The following is a 12,458-nucleotide window of genomic DNA, read 5'->3' on the forward strand; positions in this document are numbered from 1 at the left end:
GCCCTTCATGGCACCGGACCAGAATATCTCTGGGACCGCCTTCTGCTGCACGAATCCCAGTGACCGGTTAGGTCCCACAGAGTTGGCCTTCTCTGGGTCCCATCAACTAAACCATGTCGTCTGACGGGAACCAGGGGAAGAGCCTTCTCTGTGCTGGCTCCGATCCTCTGGAACCAGCTCCCCCCAGAGATTAGGATTGCCCCCACCCTCCTTGCCTTTCGTAAACCTCTTAAAACTCACCTCTGCCGTCAGGCATGGGGAAATTGAAACATCTCCCCCTTGCCCATGTTGTTTTGGTGTATGATTGATTGTGTGCTTGTTTTTTTATATATATTGGGGTTGCTTTTATGAATCTTTTTTTAACCTAAAACTGTAATTTAGATTGCTAAATATTAGATTTGTTACTATGTACTGTTTTTGCCATTGTTGTGAGCCGCCCCGAGTCTGCGGAGAGGGGCGGCATATAAATCCAATAAATCTAATCTAATCTAATCTACTCGTTGGGTGCAGTTGGTCAGCCAGTTTTCAATCCATCTTGTTGTGTTACTGTCAATCCCACTTTTCTTTACTTTGCAATAAAGTCGCAACACCACCGAAAAAAGTGACCTTTGATTATTTTGCACACATATAACCATCGCAGCATCCCCACGGTCATGTGATTTATCTTTGGCTACTTGATAACCGACTCACATTTATGATGGTCTCAATGTTCCGGGGTCATGTGATCACTTTTTGGGACCTTTTGACAAGTAAAGACCATGGGGGAACAAGAATCACTTACCATATTTTTCATAGTATAAGACACACATTTGCCCCCCTAAAAGAGGGTGGAAATGTCGGTGCGTCTTATATACCGAATGCAGCCATTTTTGCTGTCCCAAAACCCCACTGTTTGCAGAGAGCTCTTGGGGATTGGGAGAAGGCAAAAATGACCCTAGTTTTGCAAAAAAACAGCCATTTTTTTTGCAAAGATGGAACTGTTTTTGCCTTCTAATTACCCCGTGTAGCATGCAGGAGGAGGAATTCTGGGAGTTGAAGTCCACTAGCCTTAAGGCTGTTAAGTTTGAAGTTTGTAAAAAAGTGTACATGTTTGTAAAAAGTATTCTGCTTCCTTGGTATTTTATTAAATAATATATTATTGCACCATTTGGTTCGGAATACTTTTTTCCTCGTTTTCCACCTCTAAAATCTAGGTGCGTCTTGTACTCCAGTGTATCTTATACTCCGAAAAACGTAGTAACGGCCATGTTACTAATTTAACAGCTGCAATGATTCAATTAACAAATGTGGCAAGAAAAGGTTTAAAGTGGGGCAGAACTCGCTTAACAAATTTCTCACTCACTTACCCCTTAGCGACAGGGGTGGGCTACTGCCTGGACGGGGGGACGGACACCGTGGGGTAGCAAAAAAGAAGCTCCACCCCAAAGCACCCAATTTGCACTGAAAGATGTTGAAAGAAAATGCAGGGTGTCTTGCATAAGCTACGCCTAAAATGTGGTATTAAAAATTTTGGTAGCCTTTCACTGTTTAGCAACATGCATTTTTGCCTCAATTGTGGCCCTAAGTTGAGGACTTAGGGCCACAATTATAAGGGCCTGCTTTCATACTTCAAGGACTCTCACTATTTATGAGTGGCTTCTTTTTCACCCCAAAAGACGACATCCCAACTGTGGCTGTTCTCTCCTACAATTCAGTGTAGGGTTGAACCCATTAGGAAAAAAAAGAGCGCATGTCACTTACCGTCACTATAATCTATGGGAGCATAGGCCCCTAGGAAGAGAGAGGCTGCGAAGTTGCTCACCAAGGAAATTTTCTGGAGGCAGAAAAAGAAAAAAGAAGTCAACGAACGAAAAAGCAAGCAAGCCAATAATTGCATGACATGTATCTCTCTTTCACGGACAATTCCAAATGGGATGTTTTGGAAGGAACTCCCATTGAGCTTGTCAAGTATTTAAAATTCTGAAAGAGGATCTCAGAGGGCTTAATTGTTGCAAGACCTTACTTTGATTTTTTTTTGAAGCGTTGCATAAGACTAAACTAACAGAAACCTGCCCATCTCTCTCTCTCTATTTCTCTCTATCTCTCTCCCTCCCTCTCTCTCTCTATCTCTCTCCCTTCCTCCCTCTCTCTCTCTCCTTTCCTCCCTCTCTCTTTCTCTCTCTCTCCCTCCCTCTCACTCTCCCTTCCTCCCTCCCTCTCTCTCCCTTCCTCTCTCTCTCTTTCTCTCTCTCCCTTCCTCCCTCTCTCTCTCCTCTTTCTCTCTCTCCCTCCCTCTCTCTCTCTCCCTTCCTCCCTCTCTCTCTCTCTCTCTCCCTCCCTCCCTCCCTCTCCCTTCCTCCCTCTCTCTCTCTCTCTCTCTTCATCCCTCCCCCCCTCTCTCTTACATGTACAAACCTATGGGTTTTTTTAAAAAAAACTGAAAAGAAAATCTTTAAAACAGGTTGTTGTTATGAGGGGAAAGTATTATGTATACTCAACGTCTGGAGTTACTTATAAAGTAATAAAGGCTGGATAGGGATCAAGTAAGTAAATAGATAACAATAAGCTTGTCTTGTCTACATTATTTTATACTGGGAGGGGGAAAAAAGGGAGTCTAGCTATATTCATGGCACCTGTCATTTTAAAAAAAGATGAAGAAGCAAGGAGGCTACAAAAACAGCTCCTGTTAGTTGAAGTCACCTAAGAACAGATGAGACTAGAGTCCTGCGCTATAACTGGGTTTCCAAATGGTGCTAAGCCATGCAGTAAACCATGATTTATTCCCCTACTTACAGACAATCTTCTATATTTCTATGTTTCTATAAGTTTATGTTACTTATTAAAATCAACTCACACCCCATTACTCTCTTCACTCTCTTTCTCTAACACGAACTATTCTGGACCCTTAATATTCCTCTTTGCCTTCTTTTTCCTGGAAATCCAGCCCACTATATTCCATCACAAACGTACGTTTGATAAATTAAATAATAAATAAGTAAAATTGTGCGGGCTCAGTTCTTAAGATTCCAGCATGCAATATCGTAACAAATTCTACTGCGTTTCCCCGAAAATAAAACACTGTCTTATATAAATTTTTGCTCCAAAAGTTGTGCTACGTCTTATTTTCGGGGGGTGCCTTATATTTCTCAAATAAGACAAATTCACAGGCAGAAAAGCTGACACCCCCAAAGAAAATGTACCATACAGTACATTGATTACGGTACGGTACCTGTCAGTATGGCACGCACACACACAAACGACGGCACTTATATGGTACAACAGTATACTCCTGCTATTGCAGCTTCCGGCCACCAGAGGAACTACAGTCTACGCACTGTAGTGGAGACTGTAATGGCGGTGAGACAGCAGCAGACTGTGTCTGCTGTACTGGACGGTACAAAGCGATGGAAGGGACCAGCAGTGGACGCCACATTATTACGGTACCGCTATGAACAGCTTTGAATGGTACCGTATCGTTTTTCCACCGTACCGTATGTAAACTTGACTACGTCTTATTTTCGGGGGGTGCCTTATATTAGCAAATTCTGCAAAACCCCTGACATGCCTTACTTTCGGGGTACGTCTTATTTTCGGGGAAACAGGGTATATGTATATATGCCATATTGGGATCACTTTTGTCATTTGCCCCTATCCTCTACCCCAGCATTTCCCAACCGGTGTGCCGCGAAGCTCCTAGGGAAGCTCCAGCTGGGCGGGGCACTGCCGGTGCCGGTGCCTCCAACCTGGAGCTCCCACTCGCACTGTCCCCCAGCTCCTGCCCGATGCCGCTGTTTCCGGCGCTCTCCTGCTGGGCCCCAAAGAAGGAAGGCAGGAAAAAGGAGAGCTTCATTCTTCAAGCCTCCTTTTTCCCGCCTTCCTTCTTTGGGGCCCAGCAGGAGAGCGCCAGAAACCGCGGCATCGGGCAGGAGCCGGGGGACAACTGCGAGTGGGAGCTCCAGGTCGGAGGCATCGGCAGCGCTCCGCCCAGCGGGAGCTTCTCTGGCGTCAGCGGCAAGTGTCCTTTGGGGCCCGGTGGGAGGGCACTGGCGGTGGGAGCGGGAGGCTGCCGGCTGCAGCGGCCTCAGGCAGTCGCGGGGAGATGGCGGCGGCGAGAGGGAGCTCCAGGTGGAGGCACCGACGGTGGCGGTTGGACGGGCTGCTGGACACCGTACATGCTGGCGCTGCGGGGCTGGCATCTACGGCGTCCAGCAGCACGTCCAGCTGCCGCTGTCAGGGCTCCCGCTCGCAGTCAGTCGAGAGAGAGAGAGAAAGAAAGAAAGACAGACATAGCAAGAGAGACAGAGAGAGAGAGAGAGCAAGGGAGAGAGAAAGACATAGAGGAAGGGAAGGAGGGAGAGAGAAAGAGAGCAAAAAAGAGAGGAAGAAAGAAAGAGGGATGGAGAGAGAGAAAGAAGGGAAGGAAGGGAGAGAAAGAGGGAGAAATAGAGCGAAAGGGAGGAAGAGAGAGATTTTTTTTTTGTCCAAACTTTTCTTTAGGCCCCCCCCCCCCGGTTCAATGTTCCCCAGGATTTTGAAAATATGAATAATGTGCCGCGGCTCAAAAAAGGTTGGGAAACACTGCTCTACCCTCCGTGAATGCCATGCACCATTCTCAGACCTGATGCATTTTGAAAGTCACCCTTGATCAAAAACCAATGCAGAAAAATAGCAACACTTTCTTTCTTGTTGGCAATGCATTTTTGGAATTGCATTGCAAGAGGCAGCTAAACTTTTTTTTTTTTTTTTTTTAAAGAGCAGGAGGATAAATTCATCAGTTAATAATCCCCATCTCTAATCTCCCCCCATTTTCTATAGGCGAAGGAATCCTATCTAGAATTGCGTTTCTGGCATGAGAGCATGCCCTATGTTAAGAAAATAGCTAATACAGTGATCCCTCGATTTTCGCGATCTCGATCTTCGCGAAACGCTATATTGCGATTTTTCCCACCCGATGACGTCACTCTCTTCCTTTCTCATCTTTCTTTCTCTCTCTCTCTCTCTATCTTGCTTCTTCCTCTCTCACACTCTCTTCCTCCCTCTCTCATCTCTTTCTTTCCTTCTCTCTCTTTCTCTATCTCTCCCCCTCTTGCTCTCGAGCGGCGGGCGGCGGGCGGGCAGCAGCGAGGAGCCGAAGATCGGGGTTTCCCCTTTGCGTGGGCGGCGGGGAAGACCCAGGGAAGGTTTCTTCGGCCGCCCAGCAGCTGATCTGCTCGGCAGCGCCGCAGCAGTGAGGAGCCGAAGATCGGGGTTTCCCCTTTGCGTGGGCGGCGGGGAAGACCCAGGGAAGGTTTCTTCGGCGGCCCAGCAGCTGATCTGCTCGGCAGCGCCGCAGCAGTGAGGAGCCGAAGATCGGGGTTTCCCCTTTGCGTGGGCGGTGGGGAAGACCCAGGGAAGGTTTCTTCGGCCGCCCAGCAGCTGATCTGCTCGGCAGCGCCGCAGCAGCGAGGAGCCGAAGATCGGGGTTTCCCCTTTGCGTGGGCAGCGGGGAAGACCCAGGGAAGGTTTCTTCAGCCGCCCAGCAGCTGATCTGCTCGGCAGCGCTGCAGCAGCGAGGAGCCGAAGATTGGGGTTTCCCCTTTGCGTGGGCAGCGGGGAAACCCGGATCTTCGGCTCCTCGCTGCTGCGGCGCTGCCGAGCAGATCAGCTGCTGGGCGGCCGAAGAAACCTTCCCTGGGTCTTCCCCGCCGCCCACGCAAACTCCACCATCTGCGCATGCACGGCCATGGAAAAAGGGCGCACATGCGCGGATGGTGTTTTTACTTCCGCACCACTATATTGCGAAAAATCGAGTATCGCGAGGGGTCTTGGAACGTAACCCTCGCGATACTCGAGGGATCACTGTAATAAGCACTCAGATTAATGCTGATGCTGTTTCAGCAGCCACTTTCACTGAACCTTCTTTGATGGGTCTCTTTTCTGTTTAATGGGGGGGCTTTTTGTTACCGTATTTATGCTAATGTAATTTGTACAAGCATTGTGATGAGTTCCCCTTGCAAACCATAATATCATCTGAATTAGTGATGATTCCCAATAAACGAGCAGATTAGCAAACCTCGCTCTGTGCATAGACTTCAGGATCCCGGTTGTAAATCTTCGCTATCTGGTTCCCTGTAAAACGCTGAGAAAGGACAGGCGGCCAATATTTAGGAACACAAATTGCAAATGGAGTCAATAATAATTAACTCAGCATAATGAGCTCAGGGCATTGCACCCTGGATATTTTAATTTATTAAAGGCATCACTGCAGTTGCGGTTCAGATGCAACAGGCATGAAACAGATGAAAATGCACTGACAGGTGAAATGTTTAACTCACCTGGAGTTTTAAAAGGCAACTTAAAAAATAGATTTCCCCACAATATGTATGTAGAGTGGTACCTCTTCTTACGAACGCCCCTGCTAATAAACTTTTGGAGATACGAACCCGGTGTTTTAAGATTTTTTTGCCTCTTCTTCCGAACTATTTTCAACTTACGAACCCGAGCCGCCACCGCTGGGATGCCCCGCCTCCGGACTTCCGTTGCCAGCCGAAGTGCTGGGATTTCCCTGAGACTCCCCTCGCTGGGAAACCCCACTCTGGACTTCCGTTGCCAGCCGAAGCGCTTGTTCTTGCGTTGCTGGGATTCCCCTGAGCCTCCCCTCGCTGGGAAACCCCACTCTGGACTTCCGTTGCCAGCCGAAGCGCTTGTTCTTGCGTTGCTGGGATTCCCTTGAGCCTCCCCTCGCTGGGAAACCCCACTCTGGACTTCTGTTGCCAGCCGAAGCGCTTGTTCTTGCGTTGCTGGGATTTCCCTGAGCCTCCCCTCGCTGGGAAACCCCACTCCGGACTTCCGTTGCCAGCCGAAGCGCTTGTTCTTGCGTTGCTGGGATTTCCCTGAGCCTCCCCTCGCTGGGAAACCCCACTCTGGACTTCCGTTGCCAGCCAAAGCGCTTGTTCTTGCGTTGCTGGGATTCCCCTGAGCCTCCCCTCGCTGGGATTCCTTTCATTTTTGCCAGCCCTGCTTTGAATCCCAGTGGGGGGAGGCTCAGGGAAATCCCAGCAACGCAAGAACAGGCGCTTCGGCTGGCAACGGAAGTCCGGAGGCAGGGATTCCCAGCGAGGAGAGGCTCAGGGAAATCCCAGCAACGCAACAATGGGCGCTTTGGCTGGCAACGGAAGTTCGGAGGCGGGGATTCCCAGTGAGGGGAGGCTCAGGGAATCCCAGCAACGCAAGAATGGGCGCTTCGGCTGGCAATGGAAGTCTGGAGGCAGGGATTCCCAGCGAGGGGAGGCTCAGGAAATCTCAGCAATGCAAGAACAGGCGCTTTGGCTGGCAACGGAAGTCCGGAGGCAAGGATTCCCAGCGAGGGGAGGCTCAGGGGAATCCCAGCAATGCAAGAACGGGCGCTTCGGCTGGCAACGGAAGTCTGGAGGCAGGGATTCCCAGCGAGGGGAGGCTCAGGGAATCCCAGCAATGCAAGAAGAGGCGCTTCGGCTGGCAACGGAAGTCTGGAGGCAGGGATTCCCAGCGAGGGGAGGCTCAGGGGAATTCCAGCAACACAAGAATGGGTGCTTCGGCTGGCAATGGAAGCCTGGAGGCGGGGATTCCAAGCGGCGCAAGGCAAAAGGGGTGACTTTGGGGATGGGGCTGCATGCATTATTTGCTTTTACATTGATTCCAAAGAGGGAAATTGCTTCTTCTTATGAACTTTTCTACTTACAAACCTGGTCACAGAACGAATTAAGTTCGTAGGAAGAGGTACTACTGTATTTGTATCTGTGTATACACAATAAATATTTCAGAAACAATAAATCATGGGAAATAATCTTTCGGGACATTTAACCAAAATTTCAAAAATTTTCAGGAATGATCCGTTCATATCAGAGGTGAAATGGGCAACAAGAATGTGTTTGTACATGGAACAGTATGTGCAAATTATTTGGGGTGATGGAACAGTTACTGCCTAGGCCAGTGATGGTAAACCTATGGCACACCTGCCACAGGTGGCACGCGGAGCCATATCTAAGGACACGCGAGGAATTGCCCTTTGTCAGCTCCAGTGCGCTTACCAACTGAGTTTTCAGCCTTCTTTTTGGCCATTTTCGTTCTCTCCAGACCTCAGGAAAGCCTCTTAAAGCCTGAAGAAAGCGAGAAATGGCCCAACAGGCCAACCGGAAGTTCACAAATGAACTTATTGGCTTATTGGTGGCCCAGTTGCAATTAGGTAATGTCCCGGCAGTGCACCATGGCTGTGCTTTGGAGGCCCCAGCTTTGTGGGGACAACACTGGAAAAGGAGTCTTAGATAATGTTCACCTTAGACCTTCTGGGTTACCTCCTCTACTGTCTTCTCTCAAAGGTCTCACCTCATATGCTCGGGAGCCAGTGATGTCGGCTAATTTCTGAGCCCCTCCCACCTTTTCTTCCAGAGAATTACACTGGGCACTTGTGCTGGAATCCATCCAGATTGGACTGTTGCTGACAGAAAAGCAATTCTGTTGGAAACAAGGAAGAGACAGCAGAGCAGCCAACAAAGTTGCAAGTTGGTTTAACACCATGTTTCTCAATTACTTCCTGTTACACCCTCCCCAGGAAGAAGTAAACATTTTACGGCCCCCCAACTCTCCGCCAGGACAATTGTTTGCAATATTCAGCATGTTTTCGCTGAAAAAAGTTAAGTGGCTTATCAGTGTGGTTTGGGTGTAATGTGTTTAAGAGATGCCTTAATTTCTTTGGCTTCATGCCATCTGCTGCCAACATTTTTAGACACAGTAAACATAACGGTCTTTCTTCGTTTCCCACCATAGTCACAGTGAAGCCAAGTGCTACATATGCTTCATCATATTTACTTGTCTTAGCTTTCAGGAGACTTACATTTGCCTCATTGTCTCCGTCTCTCTCCTCCTTTCTTTTCATCTCTGTTAAATAATTTTCCATGGTGTCTCTTAAGAGTTTGTTATTTGCACTTCATATCTCCTGCTCTGTGCTGTGTGCTATTGTTTAAATGCAAATGCACCCCCCTACTCCCTATGGCAAAAAAGCACGTTCCCGGGAGTCACACACAAACACACACCAGCATTGCTCTGCACTCCTCCAGAGTGGCTCACCCCACTATTTGAGAAACACCTGTTTAAGACAATACAGATAGTACCCAAGACACTATTGCAATTCAGGCCAAAATTTCTGTTGCTAAGCAAGACAGTTTATTTTTTATTTTATTATTTTATTTTATTTTATTTTATTTTATTTTATTTTATTTTATTTTATTTTATTTTATTTATTTTATTTTATTTTATTATTTATTTTATTTTATTATTTATTTTATTTTAATTTAATTTATTTTATTTTATTATTAATTCGATTTCTATGCCACCCTTCTCCTGAGACTCGGGGTGGCTTACAACAAGATTTATTTGTTTATTTTTTAATTTACAGTTTGTTTGTTTGTTTGTTTGTTTGTTTGTTTGTTCATTTATTTATTTAGTATGCCACATGTCTTAACTGTTATGAGTAATTTTAAGCGGCTTACAATAGTATAAGAGGATAGATACAAAAGCATGAAATATTAAAATTCAATTTAACAAATTTAAAAATTTAAAACAATACGGGCAAACCAAAAGAAATAATAAAAGGTCAAAAGAATGTTTGGAGTGAAATGATTCTCATATATATGGAATATTTTCAAGGAATGTTTGAGAAAAAATGTTGACAGAGATTTGGCTTGTAATGACTTAGAACAGGGGTCTCCAACCCTGGCAGCTTTAAGACTTGTGGACTTTAAGTCGCAGAATTCTGGAAGTTGAAGTCCACAAGCCATAAAAGTTGCCAAGGTTGGAGACCCCTGATTTAGAGCCAAACTGTCCCTTAGTCACTGCATCTCTTTAAAATGTTCTTCCTGCTGAGTTAAAAAAAAACCCCACCTCTTTTGGAGCATGCTTTTAAATTGGCGTTGCTTTGAGTTTTTAAAAAGAAAAAATATTTCATTTTATTTAAAAAAGAGGATAAGTCCCAATTGTGGTTGTAAGTCGAGGATTAATTGTATAGAAAATGAACCCTATCTGGGTCACTTAATACAATTAAAAACACCATCAGGAGGAGAGGTAAGTTCCTTCCGATTCGGACCACTTCACTTGAGCCAGTAGCAACCCACTGATGATGTCACAATGACGTCACAGAACCAGATTGGTTGGTGCAAGTCTGTAGAAGATGCCATCTTTTTTCCCCTTTTTTTCTGATTTTTTGCTACTGCGCAGGAGGAAGTGAACCAGCACAAAGGTAACTAATGAGGGTCGCCCAGAAAATAATGCACCACATTTTTTCCCTCAACAATTATTTATTGAACACAATAAAACTTACACACAAAAAAGAATGATGTTTCTTCTACACTCCTTGATCCATATAATAGTTAGATAAGTTTAGGATTTAGCTGACATGATTCGGAATATTTGTTTTTCATCTTTAAGGGCAATTATTATGAAAGTAATGATAATAAATATCATGAAACTATTGTCAAGAATATATGGAGAATATTGACGCACTATGGCCTAAATCAGCGTTTCCCAACTGGTGTGCCGCGGCGAGACACCGTCAGGTGTGCCGCAGCGAGAGGCGGCAGAGGAGAGTGGGCGGATCGGGCGAGCAATGGGGCAGGGCGGAGAAGCCAGGGGCGCGTTTGGCCGGAGGCACCGTGGGGAGGCAGGGGCAGCCGCGGCTCCCTTTACTCCTACTGCCGCACCTCCCTGCCCCTGCCTCCCCACGGTGCCTCCGGCCAAACGCGCCCCTGGCTTCTCCGTCCTGCCCCATTGCCCGCCCGATCCGCCCACTCTTCTCCGCCACCGCCTCCTGCCTTGGGGCGAGGAATCCGGGAGTCCGGGACTGTGTGGCTTTGCGCCATGAAGAGAAAACGGCCGACTTTTCCCTGCTGCCGTTTTCTCTTCATGGCGCAAAGCCACACAGTCCCGGACTCCCGGATCGCTCGTTTCTCCGGTCAGCAAAGCCATCTGCCCAGGAAAGCGCCGCGCTGGCCGGAGAAGCGAGCAATCCGGGAGTCCGGGACTGTGTGGCTTTCGGCCGGGCTAACGGGAGGCGGCGCGAGGCCGGGCGCTGGGGACGTCTGGGAGGGCGAGGAGGCTGATGGCTGCTGCGCACTCCACTCTCTCTCCGGCTCTCTCTCGCTCTTTCTTTTTCTCTCTGTTGCTGGCGTGGTGAACGAGAGAGAAAGAGAGAGAGAGAAAAAGGAGGGGGGAGAGAATGAGAGAAAGAAAGCAAGAGAAAGAGAGGGAAAGAAAGCAAGAGAGAGAGAGAAAGAAAGGGGGGAAGGAGGGAGAGGGAAAGACATAGAGGGAGGGAAGGAGGGAGAGAGAAAGAGAGCAAAAAAGAGAGGAAGAAAGAAAGAAAGAGGGATGGAGAGAAAGAAGGGAAGGAAGGAAGAGAGAGAAAGAGGGAGGGAGAAATAGAGTGAAATGGAGGAAGAGATATTTTTTTTGTCCAAACTTTTCTTTAGCCCCCCCGCCCCCCCCTTCAGTGTTCCCCAGAATTTTGAAAACATGAATAATGTGCCGCGGCTCAAAAAAGGTTGGGAAACACTGGCCTAAATGACTAGATTTGATTAGAAAAGAAGCCATTTAAAAGTTGTACTAGTTAATAGCACTTAAAATACACACAAGAAATTTGAGTAATTATTCTTGTCCAGATGTCAATTGCATTGGAGGCAGCATTGGATGGGTCATGAATATCAAAATTAAGAGAAATAATTATTGTAATGTATTTTCAGATTGATGGTATGTTATTTTGTATATGTGATTGGAGTGAAAAATTAAAAAAAATTCTTGCCTGGAAAAAAAATAATGACATCAGCATGTCACAATTTTATTTTATGAAGATGGAGACAAGAAACCATCAATTTCCCCCCTGTTCTTTTCTTTCTTAAATGAGTGAATGTGGAACGTATCACCTGGTCTATCTAAAGGAAAATCCATCAACTTGTGATGTAGTCTCAGCTGCATTTGTTCTTAGCCAAGAAAACTATAAAGCAGCTTCTGCGGTTTTCTAAGATCAATCAGTGTTAAGGTTAGTGAGCAAGAACAACTTCTAACTTCCTCGGAAAAAACTCTGGAGATGGTTACCTTCAGTGATTGATGTAAAGGAAGAAGAGGTGATAAATTTTGCAAAACGGAGCTCGCTCCTTCTTTCCAATAGACACTTCCGTGTTGCTGTTAAGTTAGGAAAAATAAAGAAAAGAGGTTGATGTTATGATTCCCATTCAATGATGATAAATGTGCAAACCACCAGCGCTGAATAATACAAGCAAAGGTGAGATTACAACAATTATTTACTGCTGAAAGAAAAGGCTTTTTCTAAAAAAAATTCTTCTTGGTTTCCTTCTATAATTATATACCTGAATCAAAATACCTTTTTTGAAAACTATAAACCATTCCGGTAGACAGGCAGATAATGGGTAATAATACATGACAGAAAAATGATAGAAGACATACTGTGGTTC

At 46.4% G+C, this 12,458-nt stretch overlaps 1 protein-coding gene across 1 annotated transcript in view; it reads right to left on the bottom strand.

Moving 5' to 3' along the window:
* Window positions 1–12,249, bottom strand: part of XYLB (xylulokinase) — a 154,209-nt gene extending 141,960 nt beyond the window's left edge. The window contains exons 1-4 of the mRNA XM_070726388.1: window positions 12,082–12,249; window positions 8,323–8,451; window positions 6,032–6,097; window positions 1,741–1,813 (exon numbers count right to left, since the gene is read on the bottom strand). Coding sequence (XP_070582489.1) covers window positions 1,741–1,813; window positions 6,032–6,097; window positions 8,323–8,418 — 235 coding nt within the window. The 5' untranslated portion in view covers window positions 8,419–8,451; window positions 12,082–12,249. The remainder of the gene's footprint in view (window positions 1–1,740; window positions 1,814–6,031; window positions 6,098–8,322; window positions 8,452–12,081) is intronic.
* Between the last annotated feature and the right edge of the window lie 209 nt (window positions 12,250–12,458).

Source organism: Erythrolamprus reginae, chromosome Z (assembly GCF_031021105.1).
Source record: "Erythrolamprus reginae isolate rEryReg1 chromosome Z, rEryReg1.hap1, whole genome shotgun sequence".
NCBI lineage: Eukaryota > Metazoa > Chordata > Lepidosauria > Squamata > Dipsadidae > Erythrolamprus > Erythrolamprus reginae.